The 18,664-nt window shown below is 46.3% G+C and overlaps 1 protein-coding gene across 3 annotated transcripts in view; it reads left to right on the forward strand.

The window, feature by feature from the left end:
* SLC22A15 (solute carrier family 22 member 15) overlaps positions 1-18,664 on the forward strand; it is a 63,928-nt gene that overhangs the window by 33,848 nt on the left and 11,416 nt on the right. For all 3 annotated transcript variants that reach the window (XM_037038771.1, XM_037038772.1, XM_037038773.1), the window contains exons 5-8: positions 3,472-3,601; positions 8,187-8,402; positions 12,098-12,238; positions 14,109-14,194. In XM_037038771.1, the coding sequence (XP_036894666.1) occupies positions 3,472-3,601; positions 8,187-8,402; positions 12,098-12,238; positions 14,109-14,194 (573 nt within the window). The remainder of the gene's footprint in view (positions 1-3,471; positions 3,602-8,186; positions 8,403-12,097; positions 12,239-14,108; positions 14,195-18,664) is intronic.

Consider the following 18,664-nt stretch of genomic DNA (forward strand, 5'->3'; position numbering starts at 1 on the left):
GCTCCTGAAAACTGCAGGGCACCAATGTAACCCTGGAGCCTAAAAATGCACTTGGACGCGAAGTGCTCTGTCCAACTATTAGATTTGCTTTCCGAAGTTGGTCCTGTCTGACCTTGATTGAGTCATTTTGTTTGTATTTCTCCAAAGACAGTCTCCCCAGGGGCCTGACTCCCAGAGGTGAACCTGCCCCATCCTTGCAGGCTGCCTCAGATTATGGGGAGAATGTCAAGTTCCTCACAAGGACGTTCACTGCTTTTACTTTAAACTGAAAAGTGGTGCAGACAGGAAATGTTGGAAACTCCTTTCTCAGAGCCTTCTTATCCTATTTTATAAATCCATGTCTCATGGATCTTTCTGGCTTTTACAGGTCTGTTCAAGCCGACAGAGAGTACTTATTGGAACATTTCTTTACTGTTTTTTTAGTTTCATATTGAGGCCATATTCTGTATTCTTTTTAACCATCCGATCACCTTCTCAAGAAATAAAATGCTACAGCTGTGAAAATTTTCATATTAATATATTACTTATTTTCCCCTTGTATAAGTATCTTACAACAAAAAAAATGTGATGTCTACTGTAAGATAAAATCAAGAGATACAGTCAAGTACAAAGAACACATGTAGCCCTCCCCAGCCGGAAGCCACCACGGTTAACACATTGCTGTGTGTCCTTAGAGCTTTCCTTTGACTCTCTGTTCCACAAAAGACTTGTCTATTAAACAGACCCTCCCACGGACCAGACTCTTCTGTTTCAGGCACGTGGGATAAAAGGGTGGACGCAATGGGGTAGGTGAGGGAAGGTTCTGGTTCTCATGGAGCTTATGTTTTAATCAGAACAGGCAGAACAGACCTGAGGTGATTTCAGAAAATTGTAAGTATGATGAAGAAAATTAAATAGGACCATGGACTAGACAGTAATTGTGGAGGACAATTATATTAAATAGGATAAATGGAGAAAACTTTGATGTAGGTGTTTGATCTAAGACATGAATGATGAGGAAGACCTAGTTGTATAAAATTCTGAGAGAACATTCTAGAAGAATGGAATGGCAAGAACCAAGGTCCTGAGGCAGGAACGAGCTGCTTTGAGGACCTGCAAAAATGCCTGTGCTGTAGTGTCGAGAGGCAGGGGAAGACTGGGGAGAGAGCAAATTGAAGGTCCTGGATGATTTGGGGCCCGTGATAGGCTAAGTGAGAATTTGTTTTTTCCTCCACGTTCAAGCCAGTGGGTAAATTAACTAGAGGAGCGATAGGTAGCATCGTACGCACAGAAAGATCCCTCTGGTAGGTCTGGGAAGAATGGATTGTGGAGCAGCATGGGCAGAAACTGACAGGCCATTCAGGAGCCTGTTGGGGTTGGCCCCATGGAACTTGGCAGTGGGAAGTGAAACCTGACAAGGTGGGGCGTGGAGGAGGAGGAAGGAGGGTGTGTTCCATCTGGATTTGGGTGGGAACATGACTTGTGAAAGAATCAGCTGAGAGGGGACAAGGAAGAGGAATCAAGGAAACTTCAAGACTTACATTTAAAAACTAGATGGAGCATTGGTGCCATTTACAAAAAGGAAGTCGTTACTAGACACTGTTTTCTCAACCACCTGAAGTGTGGTTTTTACTGCTGCAAACTGAGCAGAATTGGCAGACTTGACATTAACTTAGAACGGGCAGAAAAGAAATCTGAAAAATAGGCAGGAATATCCAAAGGCCCGTAAACAGTTACAAAACCACTTCTGGTACTCCAGAATGCAAAAGGGGTGGTTTGAAATGTTTATTTTTAATTGAATGTTTAAACCAAACGACCCAGAGCCTTACCTCTTCTCCGTCTCTACACCTAATCCCTGTTGCCATTCACGTGCGGCTTCTTGCTGGGCATTCGCTGTGAGTGTCCATTGGCCTCTTAAACACAACGGGAGGCTTTCTTTCAGCTACAAGATCCCCGTCACCTTGTGCGACCTCCATCTGTAGTAATGTCATGACAGTTCTCAAGGCCATCAGAATAGAACCTTTGAATTGTGTCCTTGTGTCCCTCCTATCCAGGTGACACCAAGTCTTACTGGTTGTGACTGAGAGGCAACGCTGTTAACCTGTGGGTACAGGGAAATCATTTGGCTGCCATGACCAAACCGGGCCTTGGAGGTGCCTGGAGCCTGGAGGTCAGAGGCTTCTCATCTCCGTCCTCGCCCTTTCTGAGAAGCTTCCCCTCCTCAGTCAGGGATGGCCCTAGTGTCTCTCAGATCTCACGGTCCTGGACAGGTCTCACCCTCACCTACCTACTGGGCCACACGCTCTGCTTCGGAGTTCTCAACACGGAACGTGACGTCACATCAACTCTCCCTTTGGTTCCTCCTTTGCTTCCCTGGGGCACATAGGACACATGCCATTATTTTTAGTTTTAGCTCGGTAACCTAAGAGCAAGAGTAAAAGCAAACCTTCATTTTACAGAACGTTTGTAGAAAATGTGTGTAACAGGATCCCCCCAGCCTATCTTTATGGGCTGCCCACAGAAGCCCACCTTTCCCCGGAAGGGCAGCATGAGAGAGGAGTGTGCAAAAACAGTCCCTTGTGTCAGACCGTCCAGGGTTCGAGTCCCGGCCTAGCCACACACAGCGCCACGTCCTAGGCCAGCGGCACCTAACCTTTCTGAGCTATGTTCTCACTCTGTGGATGGCTAATAATGGTCCCTGCGTTCTAGGATAATACACATAAAAGGCTTACTGCTCAGTACACAGTAGCTAATACATAAATAGTAGCTATTTCTGGCACTATTAGCAATAGTAACAGATATGGAAAGTGTGATGGAGGTATAGAATTTGCGAGTGTACTGGGCAAGCCAGTGGATTCAATACCCGTCTCAGCATTTATTCTTAAAAATGTGGGCTTCTTAACCACCCCGTGATTGATTTTTTTCCTATCAGTGTGCTGACAGGAAGTCATGCTTCATGGAGCTTATTATATTCTACTTGGGAGAGACAGACAAGAACAACACAAATATAAGCTGTCACATCTGATGGTGATAAATTAAGTGGGGAAGGGCAATAGGGAGAATCAGGAGGTAGGTTGTGATGTAAAATAAGGATTTCAGGGACAGACATAAGGACATCCGTGACAAAAGGAAGTCCCACTGTTGCCATAGTCTCATGACCTAAGACCCTTATTGTCATGTTGCAAAAAACATTGCCAAGCCTCCGCTGCGGGATCAGGTAGATGTCACTCCCACGGACAGCACCGAAAGTGTTTCGGCACAGCCTTCAAACTCACCTTGACCGCAGGCGGTGGGTGTCTTTTATCTGACCTTCCCTGTCTCCCGCTTGTTTGCCGTCTTTTCTTCTAGAGTATCATCGGACGCTCTGTGTTTGGGTGGGTTTTTCTTCCCCAGTGACCTCTGAAGGGAAGGGATCGGCTCTGGGACATGGGTGGTGGCAGACAGTCTGCAGACAGTGCCTCTGCAGTAACAGGCCTCTTTTCCCCGAACCAGGGTCTATCGGCGGCCTCTTCTTCGCGGTTGGCATTGCCCAGTGCGCGCTGCTGGGGTACTTCATCCGCTCCTGGAGGACCCTGGCTGTGCTGGCTAACCTGCAGGGAACGGTGGTCTTCCTCTTGTCTTTGTAAGTAGTGCTTTCTCGTGGAGTTTAAATTCGGTAAGCAGAAGGAATGTCTTAAGAGGACACGCACCAGTGAGCGGCATTATTCCCATTTGGGAGTTTGCCTGAGCTGGCTTTGGGGAAGAACTAAGTCCCCGAAGTGCCCCAGTGCTTGGCAGCTTCTGGGAAGAGAGATACTTAAGTAATTCAGATGCCAGTACCCCTTGTTCAAAGTAACCTCTCAACAAACTGCATCTTATCCTTTAAACTGTGACATCAGGGACCAGTTTCTTTTGAACGTGATGTCTCAAACTTGAAGATCTTCAGGCCAAACCACATCGGCGTCTCGGTGTGAGACGGTGGTGGTTTGGTGGACCGATCTATTTCTCGTGATACACAGTGGCAACCGCTCGTCCCAGAGATGAGTCTCCCTTCAGGGCCTCTGAGCGCGGCTGCGGGAAGACCCTCAGATACGCAGGAAAAGGACGCTTTCTGCTTGGGGTGTCGGGGGGTGTGGAGGGGCCGCTCCAAGTGCTAAAGGCGAGCTGCCGGCCTGGGGCTGTTTCGCCGGGTGTTTTAACATGCTCGTGAAAGGTTTTCTTCTGAGGTACCAGACCCCAAATTTTGATCACGAACACCTTTGGGATAAATACAGTTTGGGGGCAATGGTACCAGCTTTCTTCTGTGCCCAAAAGTGAGGGGTCCCTGTCGTAGAATTTTCCCTGAGGGAGAGCTCTCATTTAGTAGTTCTTTATTCAGGTTTAACAGTAAGTACAGAAGTGAGTACGGTAGAAATAGTTAACCTACGTTTAACGTGGCTATTTATTCAATACATTCAGTTGTATGAATTGGAGTGAGGTCATGTTATCAGAAAGGGAAACGATGTTTTGTTAGCCTGTGCACTGTGAATTTTTGGAATAAACAGATGCTTCATGTAGACCTTGAATTAATAAGCATTTATGCAAATACTGGTAGATGAAGGAATTTTCTTTTAAAATGTTTAATAAGTCTGTCATTCCTAGATCTAATCTGCCCCTCCTGTCTCCTTCAAGAGCAGAGTGACTTTGATGGATGACAAGCTGTTCTGCCTTTCTTTTTTCTGTGTGTCATCTGAGTTGGCTACTACTTAGTGGGAAATGAATTCACATCATGAAAAACAGGAAACAGAGAGAAAGGAGCATGTGAAATTGAAATACATGCTTATTCCCCTAGGCCAGGAATGTGAGGCTTCCCGCGGCTGGCCTCCAATTTATCTTTCCTAGTTTTCTCTTGTCCAGTTTCCCACACTCTGTTCCAGGCACAGTGAGCCGGGCGTTGTCCCCAGTTGTACCTTGTGCTCGGCTGCGGCAGCCGCTCCACCCCTGGGTTGCGCCTGCTCAGACGCAAAGCAACATCGTCCGTCTCCCCGTTTCCTCTTAGTTACTGAATAGCCTTCCTGGTTTGCTCAAACGCTGCCCACACTGAAGTGTTCCCGATCACGCCTCTGGCGACAGGGTACTCGCTTTCTTTTCTGAACCTACGGCTCTTAGCCTGTGCCCTTCGAGTGGGCCTCGTGTTTCTGCCTCCTGCTGGAACCTGTCTGTCTCCACACACCAGGGGCTCTCTGCTGGCGGTGGCAGGCTCTCTGTCAAGTTACATTCCCAGCACCAAAGCCCAGGGTCTTCCACGCGGTAGATCCTTCGTGTCCATTGGGCAAATACTGGCACAAAAACGTGTGGAATTAGCTCTGAGCAACAGAAGAAAAAGTCACGTTATTTGAGAGTCATACTTTGTTGGTTTTATTAAAACCATATTACTTGGCTTAAAAATTCCTCATTTTCACAATATTAGAATTTAAATAATTTTATGTTATACACGAGTGCCCCCTTATTTTTCAAAGTTTTTCCACTTGCTAATAAATCTGCAGGAGCCCTGACTGGTGTGGCCCAGTGGGTTGAGTATTGGCCTATAAACTGAAAGGCCACTGGTTCGATTCTTAGTCAGGGCACATGCCTGGGTTACGTATGGGCCAGGACCCCAGTTGGGGGTGCGCTCGAGAGGCAACCGATCGAAGTTCCTCTTATCCATGTTTCTCTCCCTTACTTTCTCCCTTCCTTCCCCTTTGTGTGTGTGTGTGTGTGGGTGGGTGTGTGTGTAAAATAAAACAGGAAGAAATCCACAGAACATTTTTGAGCAGAGGCAGCGTTGTTAAATTAGCACTGTAGCTTCTGAAGGTGACCACGGCACCGCAGAGGGCGGATGTTCCAAACTCGCCTTTTCTTTTGAAGAACTGCCTTGCTCTTTGGTCTGTCTGTGTTGCAATTCCCATTCTCAAATCTGTCCACTGGCAACTGGGTGAGCCTTTGTCATGGAGAAGCTGATTGGCTCCTCAAAATGTGGTGAAATATCAGGTGCTACATTCTCATAGTCAAGACCAACCCTTTCCCCAGAAAAAATAATTTTATTAACTCAGAGTTAAACTTCCAGAGCCTGAATATCTCTCCACTACTGTGCTTAAAAATGATTGATGAAGTTTTAAAAGTAATTTTCATTGCCTACAAATAATTCTGAAAACACAGAGAAGTTGAAGGGGAGAGGAAAATGGCTTAAATTACTCAAAGATAATGACTTTGGTTTTGGGCTATTTCCTTACTGGTTCTTTATTCCTCTTCCCAGTCCTCCTCAGTTTTAAATGCTATTACCATATATTTTCTAGTATCTCACTTATTTTCCTATTCTAAGTTTACTATCTGTATGTATTCCTGTGGTCTTCTTTCTTTTCACGTGTAGTTGGACTTAATCGGGTAGTTTATGTAATACCTCGCCTGTGGGCAGGGCCAGCTGATCCAGGGGGTAATTGGCGCGCCTAACTGCCATCAGAGCAGTATTTTATTTGGGTATTTACTTGTGCCTAAGTAACAATAACCAAACGGTAATGAGGAAGTAAATAAAGGGATTGTTCAGGATGTTCTATGCTAGAAGGCCTTAGTTACTGCTCTTGTTGACGGTTAAACATTATACATGAACATTCTCTCCCCAGCAGCAAAACTTCTGGGAAAGTCCTGCCATTTATTTTAATCTTCACCCAAGGATATGTTTATTGATTTTGGAGAGAGAGAAATATTGATGTGAGAGAGAAATGCCAATTGGTTGCCTCTAGTATGCACCCCAAACAGGGATCAGACCCACAACCTAGGTGTGTGCCCTGACCAGGAATCGAACCCACAACCTTTTGGTGTAAGGGATGATGCTCCAACCAGCTGAGCCACCTGGCCAGGGATGTCCTTGCCTTTTTTGTTTCCATTGCCTTTCCTCCCTGCACCTGTTTCCCTGTCGGACACAGAATGAAGGCGCTCAGTAAAGGGTGATGGATGGCTGACTGTCCAGGAAGCTCCGCATCCTGTGGTGTTCATTGCCGATTCACCATCCTGCCGGAAAGGCACCTTATGTAGCCAATATTATTTCCACAAGTTTTGTTTTAGGCCAGTAATGTCATATTGGATCCAAAAGTACTTGATGTTGTGTTTGGTAAATAAGGGTTTCATGTTCTTACGATAGTTGTATGTATGAAAAGTCATCTAAAGGTGTCTGCAGAAATGGGAAGAGAAATACAAGTAACGTCTGTCCTTAAACTGTTGGAAGATATCAGTGGCAATGTAAATGTTTGAGACTTTGTAGCTGTAGAAGAAAGTAATTATTGTTTTGTAACCAGAGGTTACAGTAACCAGAAAGAAACTTTTATCTTTTTTTAAAAAGATTTTTATTTATTTATTTATTTCTAGGTGGGGGAAGGGAGAGAGAAAGAGAGGGAGACAAACAGCAGTGTGTGGTTGCCTCTTGTGCTCCCCACATGGGGGAACCTGGCCCGCAACCCAGGCATGTGCCCTGAGTGGGAATGGAACCAGCCACCCTCTACTTCGCAGTTCGGTGCTCAATGCACTGAGCCACACCAGCCAGGGTGCAACTTTTATCTTTTAAGGCCTTAGGGATTCAATAAATATCCACATGACATAATTCAAGTCAGTGTCAGCAGATCTGAGTATTTTTAAGTAGTAAATACTCAAAAGGAACTAATTTGTAATAAACCCTGTTTCATTTTTATGTGGTCTTAAACTAATCTCTACCTTCTTCATCGTGTGTCACTATGTTAAAAACACTTTATGTATCTTTTCTGATGAGATGATAAAGACTTTTATCTTCTTTGTGGAACTTTTCCAGAACCTAAAACATCTACAAGCCCTGTAACATTATCCTCACAGCACCTGGCTGTGACTTGGAGCCATGACTGACTTGGGCTTTGTGAAATGTTTGTATTGTTTAGTACTAGTGACTTACCTTGCTGTTCATATATTAAAATCTGCGTAAAAGTAAATGTATGCTGTTTACCGGTTTCACTGCTATTTCGGAAGCATGGTCTAGGTTTGCATTCATAAAGCAGACCACCATTTAATGATGGCAGGCTGTTCCGTAGCCCTCTCTCTCTCTTCCCTCCGTAACCGAGAGAGCTAGACTTTAGACCTGCCATGGAGTCGGCAGTGGTGAGGGATCCCGCGCACAGCGTAGGTGGGTTGTCTCCTCCTCTGCACGTGCACCTGTACGAATATACAGCCTTTCATGACGTCTCTTTCAGATTCATTCCTGAATCACCTCGTTGGTTATACTCCCAGGGTCGCCTGAGCGAGGCGGAAGCGGCTCTGTACCTCATTGCCAAGAGGAACCGCAAGCTCAAGTGCACGTTCTCCCTGACACATCTGGCCAACAGGGACTGCAGGGAGACCGGAAGTTTCCTGGACCTGTTCCGGCACCGGCTCCTCTTGAGGCACACTCTGACCCTGATGTTCATCTGGTAATTATGTCTACGGGGTGTTCTGTTGATCTTCAGCTGAAGGTCCATTGGTAATCTCTTCCTTCTTCAAGGTGACAGAAAATGTTGCCTTTTGTCAGCATGAAGTTATTCTCACAGAAATAAGCTGCCCCCCCGCCCCCACCTGGGGCCTGAAACTGGCCTCTGTTTCCACACCCTCCCTTTCAAGGACGAAATGAGGGCGTCTGAAGGCAGTTCACTGAACTAGACGTCAGAAACCCATTTTTTCTCAGGAGGTATTTTATGTAAATATTTGTCACCCTGCAAGGAAAAAAAAAGGCAAAGCAAGCAGAGCAGAAATAGGAGTTTCTAACTGGGGCGTTACACATGCCCACCTTTGGACTGGGCATCAGGCGGTGGGGTAGCACGTGGCAATTGGGCTGCGTGTTGTAGGGCATCCCCACTACTCGCTGAGATGGCCTGTCATTGTCCCCTGGACAAATGGGATGCTGGGAGTGTGAGGGGACCTGACTCAACACCACTTAGGCAGATCAGAGAATGAATGGATCAGCACGCTCTCTGAACCTGACTTTCAAGTTTTGTTGATTACAACCTCCCTCTCAAAGCGCTCTGAGCACTAAATGCAAATCACCCCAGATGGCTCAGAATGGTTCTGTTTAAAGAACAGAGTTGGGAAACAGGGACAAATGGGTGGACAGTGTGTACAGTCTGTGAGGTGTACATGTGTTTTAATGTTGTACATTCTGCCGGGGTGCCACAGATGTTCTCTGGTCTGGTTTCAGGCGTGAGCATCCGACTCACTGGCCTAGAGGACTGATGTGTGTGGTTTGTTTGCATTCACTGCGATGTCTACGACAGAAAACCCCATTTTCACGTGGGGGTGAAGGGGAGTAACTCTCTATGAAAGCGATCTGATGTATGAAGCTCAAAAGAATAGTAGCTTGAGAATAAGAAACTGTGAGATATTTTTCTATGTCGTGATTCTCTTTGCCAACTCCACCAAGCCCTGGCCACCGCCTGTGTGCTCAGGGGCCAGCTCACGCTGACGGCCACCTCCCTCCGGGGCCAGCACGCTGCTGGGGCACCGCAGGCGCATGGCACAAACAGAAGGGAGTACACGAGCTTGGAGGCGTGGAGATTAAGAGAACCTTCCAAAGCACAACCTGACCACACAGCACAGGAGCTGCTAACTTGAGAGCTAACTTATTGTAATGTAAATACTTAGGAGGTGTGTTCAGGTACTTTGGGCTTCATAAAACTGTACATTTGTGTGTTCAATAGACAGGCGAACCCTCGGCCTTGAAGGAAGCCCCTTCTTCTTGGGGAATATTTACTCTCATTTTTAAGATTTTTTTATTTTTTGAGGCATATCAAAACCTTTGGGTTCTGCCTTTTAGGGGATTAAAAAAACAGGTGAACCTAACAACCAACCAACAAACTAAACTTAGAGCCAGGGAGAACATCCCTGCTTGTTTTATATCTTACCCAACACACGGAACTGCTCTGAGATGAAATTCTGTCCCCTGGGCTCAGAATTTTAAAATACACAGTAATAGAGACACTGTCATTTCACGTGCTGCCGTCCCCATGAAGATGCTGCGACAGTCTCAGATCCGTTCTGCGGATCCGCCATCGAAGAAAAGCCTGCACTGGCGAGTGAAATTATACCTCCGTGTTCAACACCCGTTCCTGTGCTTGTTTCCCACAGTTGTGCCTTTTTCGATGGCTGTTCGGTGCCCTGGATCTACCATTCAATATTATGCAAGCATTTAAAATTTTGTTTGGGGTCCATAAAGAGGTGTGAGATGATTTTAGCCACTGTAGTCCCTCACCCCAATGACCAGTTCTGCCACCAAGGAAATGTACAAGCAGAGCCCCCCCACCCCGCTTGGGACCAGAGGCCTCCTGCCCTTTTCTCTCACCATCAGCTGGTAACTCAGTTCCTCTAGGGATCCTGAACTGGCTGGGTTTATTCATGCCCTGGTTGCTACAGTCAGGACCCAGTGTAAACAGGGCTCCGTCCTCCCATGGGGTCCCTTCCCTGGGATTTCTATGCAGAGTAGACACAGACTGAAGCCCGTAACACGTCAGGAACAGCATCATGTAAGAGCAGGGTCTCTACTGCGGGTAGAAGGGGGTTTCAAAAATATTTTAGGAAACTGCATGAGTCTGAATTTGTTTACTTTACCATAGGTAGGACCTCACATTAGTAGTTCCACGGCTGTGTTGTCAGGTTTGGCTTTGAAAGGTTCCCTTAACCTCCACACCTCCCAGCTCGTGTCCTTCCTTCAGGCAGGTGCTAGGGGGACAGGGAACACAGGCACTCGGTGGCTCCTTGCATCTGTAATGTGATGTCCTGGCTGCCTCACTGCTCCTTGCCCTCCAAGGGGCTGCTCTCCCTGGTAAGAAGCAACGGGAAGTAGCTGCTGCCCCAGCTCCTTGGCCCGGGAGGCGAGAGCGCCAAGTGGTCCATCTCCAGGGCTCCCTGTTCCTCCTCCCCAGCCTCTCTGTGGTCACTGTGGCCCATGGACAGCCCGGGGCACCTGGCCCGCTGTTTTGGCAGAGGCAGAAAGGAAGCTTCCATTTTCCCCTTTGATCTCATCCCAGCCACAGCTCATTAGGCTGTTTCTAAGGAAGACCAGAAGGAAGCAAACAAAGAACTTCCCCATAATAAACACTTGTCAGAGTGAGTTGCCAAAGCGTAAAAACTGGTGAACTTCCAAAGCCCAAGCCTTTCACTGTTTGTGTAGAAATGTATGGTTTGCAAAATGCATTCCTATACTAAGAAAGCCTAGTTTAAGGGATTTATTTATTTTCGTTCTGCTGTAGTTTGTTTTGTTTTAATAATGCCATTTCCTAGATGTGCCATTAATAATTCCAATAATGCCATTTCATAGCACCTAAGTTGCTATTTTATTGTCTTCACTGCCGTTGAGGAAGCCCCAGCTTGCAGGTTCAGGACGGCACTTCAGCTTAGCTCCTTGCGCCCCTTAGTTCCCTGGAAGGGCCAGGAGGCTCAGTGCCAGGGACAGTGCCTGCCACTAGGAGGCGCTCCCGCAGTGTTCTGGCAATGGCGCGCCTACGTGGATAAATGGCTTTTCAAAGGGCTCTTCCCACACTGGTCCTCCTGGAGAATGCTGCCCCACGGCCACGCCATCTTTTCTTCCCTGTTCTGGGTGTCCGCAGCATGGGTGCCTGCTGTACGCTGGATGGGGTTAAGGGCTGGGTTGGGGCTGGAGCACCAGTCATTCATGGCCTGCAGGTGACCCACTGATGATCCAGTCACCTCTCAGCTCCTGTTCTCCATGACATCCGCTGCTGACTTTCTCCTTGGGAGTTCTTTTCTAGAGCCGTTTTGATAATCTCACAACAACTGCTTAAGGCAAGAACCTATAAACCCAGTTAAACAGAGTAAGAATGGAGTCACTGTCTTCTATTAAATGCAGAAATGCCTGCTGAAATCAGGAACAATGTTTTTGTCTCTTTCAGGAGCTGGCCACTGATTTGCTTCACCTGGCATCTAGACAAATCATTTCCAAGTCCCCTTTATTTACTGGGTTTTAGTTTAGAGATTTAGATTAGGCTAGAACTGTTCATGGGACAGCCAAACCTCTTGCTCGAGACAGATCGCGTTATACCGAGCCGACATTTGAACCTTCTCCAGAAAATGCTTACGTGCCTTTTCTGTTGTCCTCTGTCTCCTATCCCCACTGCAGGTTTGTGTGCAGCCTGGTGTATTACGGCCTGACCCTGAGTGCAGGTGATCTGGGTGGGAACATGTACGCCAACCTGGCCCTGTCTGGCCTCGTGGAGATCCCGTCCTACCCACTCTGCCTCTACTTGATTAACCAGAAATGGTGAGTGTCGCTGGACACTGAAGTATGCTACACCTGCACATTCTCCTGTGTATAAATACCTAAGTATTTGTCTGTCTATAGTGTCTGCTAATTCCGCGGTGATCAGAATTCTTTTCAGACCAAGCATAGTAAGAATTCATTGTTAGTACAGCTTTTCTAGGGTTTCACATGTATGAGGTTTTATGTGGGTTTGCAATCCAGCATTCAAAGGCATTGTTACCTGAAGGTTTGTGAGTGGTGTGCGCATAATGTGTTAGTCTTAGCAGGTGTGATTACTGGTTCTGTCCAGGTGGGAGTGAACCCCATCCACCCAGTCACTGTCATTTAGAAGTTCAGGACAAGGAACTGGAGGAACTAGAAAGGTATTTTTAGTTGGGAGGAAGAACATCCCCCGTTTTGCTACTCATTGTGAATGGACAGTTTTGAAATACTTTTCAAAAGTTCTTTTCTAGAACACCTTTTCCTCCGTTTTCTCAGAGCCCCTTGGTACTGAGCCCCGACCAGGGCAACTAAGAATCCCGTCCGTGTGAGCCAGGAACCAGCTGGACTGGGCTGTTTCTCATTCTCTAGAAATCATCATTTTAACCCAAAACAGCATTCCTTGAGCGTTGCGCTCCTTGCTGTGGTCATGGGTATTGAGCTTAGCACATTTGCAGGGTGGGTTTGGATTCTGCTTAACTGAAGGCTTTGTTCCCGGAGGTGGCGCTCTGCTGGCCCCTCTGTTAGTGACAAAGCTGATTCTCATCGCCGTGTAAGAGCTGGTGAGGCAGCATCTCCAGAAACCTGTCCCCAACAACCCGCTGTGCCAGACGCCCCTCTTTTGTGCTGGTACGACTTCCCATGCACACCTCTGATGGCCACGTGAAGTGTTACAAGGACTCTGCCTGTCCATGAGGACATCCTACATGACTTAGTGCATCCCTGGCACCTGCCTCGAATGCAGCCTGTCACTTGAAAGGCGTTTGGTACTGACTGTTCAAGTAGGCAAAGTGACGTGGGGACTCAAGACTCTTCCCATCTCCAAGCTGCTACCACCAGTCAGGATTAAAACTGAAACAGACAGAAGGGATGCTGCCTTTGGGGTCAGGCAGACCTGAGTTCAAATCCAGTCTCAGCCATGTGTTTGGCCTTATGACTTGGACAAGTTACCTCCCCAGACCTCCACGTACTCATCCTTACTCAGGGGATGATAAAATACCCCTGGTAAAGTTGTCATACAAATTATAAGAAATGTCAAAGCTCCTAAGAGAGGACCTAGCGAGGTGCAGGCCCCTGGAAAAGGGGGGCTTATGAACGTCAACATCTTTCTTCCGAGTCTAGAGTGCTGACTTGAAACTTGCTACTCCCCAAAAGGGAGTGTTATGTTTCACTTAATTCTGCCCTATTAACGAGAAAATGTTTCTGTTTATACTTTTTAAGAGAGAGGAATGGCTATGTTTAAAATTTTAACTGCTTAAGATTCAAGTAACCAAAAATGGAAATAAGCCACAAGACTTCATTTTCCATGTTTTAGTTCCATTCTCCGGGAGATGGTGAATATAATAGTATAAGCCTTATGGTGTAGGGTCAGGGTTGAGTAAGGTAATAGGTGGGAAGCATTTAAAACAGTGCCCGGACCACAGTATATACAGACATAGGTAGAAGGATTTCCCCCCGCACCCGTTATTTAAGCCTGCTACCCAGCTAGTTTTCCTTTGTTTTATGATGGTCGTTTATTTTATGTCTGGGGCAGTCACATCGGCCTCCCGCTGCTTAAGGAAAGATGAACACGTATAATGAAACGGAGGCCATTTCAACAGGAAGGCTGGTGGAAGGAGCAGGCGAATCTGTAAGATTCTCCAGCGCAATGTGTCACTGCTTCCTATCACAGGTTTGGTCGGAAGCGGACGTTAGCAGCATTCCTGTGCCTCGGAGGACTGGCCTGTCTCCTTGTCATGTTTCTTCCAGAGAAGAAAGGTATGCATTTCGAGTTCCCACCGATGGGTTCGAACAGCGCTTCCACTGCAATGAATCTCAATATAGTCGAGAGATTACCATATGCCAGCCTTCGTGTCTGTGATTGTGTGTTATTTAGCAATCGTGTGGGGTATAATGAGCCAGATTCTTCTCGTTGCCTAAACCGTTCTCTGGGTGTATAATGCGCTTGGAGGCGCCTTATTAATTCTTTCAGGCGATTAAGCTGCCATCTGGGGTGTGTGGGCTGCAGGGCTGGTGCTGTCGGAGCTGTTTATTTCGTGAGGAGGACCGTTTAGTGCTGCATGGACAGGGGCTCCGACCAGGGCTACCGACCAGGCTGTCGTCCCAGCCAACCACGAGCTGGGACCGCACGGTCACTGGCCGCCAAGGGTGGCTTTGGCACCTCTCAGTGTCCCCATCAATCCTCCCGACAATAACAATGGCAATGAAAAGAATATTCACTGTGGGTGACAGGTGCCATTTTTCTCCGTCTCAGTGAGTGTATGAGTAAAACACTTTCAGAAAACTTTGGTCTTCTTATGTAGGTATAGCTTTGCTACGCAAACACAGCTTCAAAAGCCCCTCTGAACATCTGATTTCACCTCACCTGAGCCTGCTGCGTAGGAAACATGGAGAGAGTGCCGCTTCTCCTGATTCTCGGCCCAGCACACCCGAGGCATGCCAGCTCTCGACGCTTCGGGAACCGTGGCTTTGGCAGCAACTTTTAGCAACGAGGAGGGGGTCAAACAGACTCTGCTGCTGGGGCATAGGGTTCAACAAAAGCCCTTTTTGGGGAGCTTTTGGGCTTTGGTAGAGCTCCATCGAGGAGTTTGCACTCCATGTGGGAATGACTGTGAGGCGGCTGATGTCTGGCCAAGACTGGGAATGCAGCACGCTGCGTGATGGTGCTCCTTTGGTCATGGCTCCTCCCTGAGGTTCAGCTGTGCCAGGGTCTCGCTGAAGACCCCAGGGCCGCGGGCTCTGACCCTGTCACTCTCCAGTACACCTGCCATGTGGTCTGTTGCTGCCTGAAGTTCCAGGCCGTGGATCCAGGGTGCAGTTTGTTGACAAGTTAGGATCTTACTCGGTAGGACAGCCTGATAGTGATTTTCAGGGAATCATGGAAACCAGAGAATTCAGTAAGTTCAGCTGTTTTTATTCTCCAAGCAGATCGTTGCCTCTGCTGGTGCCCAAAGATGAGAGACCCCCTCAGCAGCCGCCCACTGTAGGCTGGTGGGGCTGAGTGCTCAGTTCTCTCCGTCAGGGACAGCACAGTAAATAGGCTTCAGATCCTTGTAGCTCTAGGTTCAGCAGACTTCACTTTTTAGAGGTGATGTAGAAATTCAAGGTGCTTATATTTTAACCTGTCCTAGTCCAATGTTCTGTTTGTCATCTAACAGGGAAAATCTTTTCCTCCTTACTGTGAGCCTGGCCAGTCTCTGCCATTCCTCCCTCCCTCCTTCCCTCCCACACCTCTGCAGCCTCCAGAACCCCAGCCTAGGACTCTGCATGGGGCCCTTTCTACGAAATCCCAAAGCGAAGCAGATGCGGACCGCCCTTACTCTGCTCACTTGCAGTCTGTTTTCAGAGAGCAGCTTGCAGCCCTGGTCGATTGTGCCCCTTGGTGGACGCACGGCCTCACAGCCTGGAAGAAACTTCGCAGAGCATCTTACACCCTCCACGCTGTGCCTTGGAAGCACGATGCCTCTGCTCTGCTCAGAGAAGGGGACGTTTCCTCTGTTGTTGAAGATTCCCAGGGAAGGAAATTCCATAATATCTCTTAGCAAATTGTTTCCACTTTTGATAAACATTAGAACGTGAGAGTGGTCCTCTCCCACTGCAGCGGAGCTCACTTCCTTTCATTTTACTCGTCAGCAGACAGAGAGCGGATGGTCACCCCTCGTGGCCACGCACCCCATTCTATACTTGCAGGTGTCGTCTAGCGGTTTCTGAACCTTCGCTTCTTTGACCTCAAAAATGTTTGTTACTCAAACAGTCTTTGAATCTTTCATATTTACTCATTAACATATTTGGATAGCTTTCTTTGAAATCTCATTTTTAAAAGGCCTGAGCTTTAACCCACATGTTCTGAAAGTTCTGATAAATACACATGAAGAAAGAAGCCTACGAGTTTGGAAAATCCCATTCGCATCTCATGTGAGCTTAGAGAACACTCATTTTCTCGTGGCTTTTTATGCTCATTTTTTTCTTCACACCCCCCACATCCCGCCCCAGCAAACAGGCATTCATTCTCTCCTTTCTGCTAACTCAGGGGCCCCTGTTCCTTCCTTCCAAGTTTACATTATAAACTTTTTATACAAATTCAACTTAGGCAAAATGGATAAATTCCCTGAAAGATACAAACTACCAAAGTATACTTTAAAACAAAGATAACCTGGATAGCCCTGTACATGTTAAAGAAATTGAATTTAGAGTTAAAAAACATTCTCACAAAGAGAATTCCAGGTCCAGATGGCTTCACCGGTAGGATCTATGACGCACATGAGAATATCAGTTCTTCACATGCTTCTGGAACATCAGACAGGAGGGAACACTTTCCCAACCTAGTCTGTGAGACCCGCACTTATTCCGACACTAACACCAAAGACACCAAAGAAAACTGCGGACCAGTAGCCCTTATTAATGTAGATACAAAAATCCTTAACTAAATATTAGCAAATTGAATCCAGCAATGCATAGAAGGGGTAATAATCATGACTAAACTGGGTTTATCTTACAGATGCAAGTTTGATTTAACATTCAAAAGCTACTCAGTCTCATTCACCATATTAAGAAAAACAGAAAGGGCCTGACTGGTGTAGCTCAGTGGATTAAGCGTGGGCTTGCTAACCAAAGTGCTGTCGGTTCGATTCCCAGTCAGGGCACATGCCTGGGTTGCAGGCCAGGTCACCAGGAGGGGGCACATGAGAGGCAACCACACATTGATGTCTCTCTAAAAAGAAATAAATGAAAACCTTTAAAAAAACAAAAAGGGGAAAAAATCATATGATCTTTTCATTATATGTAGAAAAAGCATCTGGTCATAACTCCACACACATTCATTACAAGAACTATCAGCAACTGGAAGTTTCCTTAACCCGATAAAAGGCATCAAGCCAAAATCTATAACCAACACCAAATTTAATGGTGAAAAAATAAGTACCTTGCTCCCTAAGATCAGGAAAAGCTAGGATGTCAACCTACCACTTGCATGGTGCATCGTGCTGAAATTACTAGCAAATACAGTAAGGTGATACAAAGAAATTCAAGGAATTCAAATTGGAAAGAAAGGAGTAGAACTCTAAATTCATGAGACCACATGACTGTTGCTGAGTCATTTTGAATGCAATTTTGAGTGCCGCACAGTGTCCTCACTTAAGCGTGTCTACCGCTCCCACTGACTAGTACAATGAAGTCATCACTGTTCACACATGTGCATTTCAGTCCACGCTCCTTGGCTGCCAGGTTACATTGATGTCACGTAAACCGTTCTCGTTATATGAACAGTGGCTAGACTTTTTCCTGACAGACCTTGTATACTTCTGATGGAAATGCAAAGTGGCACTGAAACTTTGGAAACTGTTAGCAGCTTACTTTAAAATGAAACATACACTTGCCGTATGACTCAGCAGTACCCAAGAAAAGCAGAAAATAGATCCACACGGATTTCGATGTTAATGTTTATAGTATCTCCATGAATAATAGCCCGAAACTGAAGAGAACCCAGATATCCATCTAGTAAGGAATGATAAACAAATTGTGGTATATCCATACAATGAAATATTACTCAACAAAAAAGAAAAAAGTAATTAATGAGAACAGGGATAAATTTGGGGAGCATTGTGCTAACTAAAAGAAACCAGACACAAAAGTCTACACACTGTTACTTCATTTGTATGAAATTCTCACAATGGCAAAACTCTAGTGACAAGAACTGTGTGCAAAAATGGTGTTTTTCTTTAAAAGGAAAAAAGGCCAAAAGGAAGCAAAATGAATTGAGGTTCTATGCCCAACCTACATACCAAAGTAGTGGGCCTACAGCTGCCTTAGAAATTTTATACATATGCATAAACAGTAATAAATTTGCTATAATCACCGAGTGAATGAAGTGGATGAGTAAGTTGGATTTTTACTGTTTGGGATTAGTTAAATTTGACTGTGATATACTGAGACACTCTGTACTGGCGACTCCAGATGACTCTGAGAAAACTTTCAGATAGTTGGTTCCGAAAAAGTAGCTGCATCATTGAAATAAAATTTAACCTCTTGAGTTCAGCACTTCGAAGGAGCCAAGTGTTTGGAGAACCCCCCTTTTTCCCCTTGAAGGCAATGGAGTTAAGTTTTCCCTTTCGAATCACTCTCGTTTCAAACAGCCTCTTTGAACGTTCACTGGCAATAGCCAATAGTATCTATTTCATTTTTAGATGAAGAACCAAGGTCAGGAATCCAGGAAACCAGCCCTGTGCCTGC

Source organism: Sturnira hondurensis, unplaced genomic scaffold (assembly GCF_014824575.4).
Source record: "Sturnira hondurensis isolate 20B ecotype Veracruz unplaced genomic scaffold, ASM1482457v3 Scaffold0024822, whole genome shotgun sequence".
In the NCBI taxonomy this organism is placed as follows: domain Eukaryota; kingdom Metazoa; phylum Chordata; class Mammalia; order Chiroptera; family Phyllostomidae; genus Sturnira; species Sturnira hondurensis.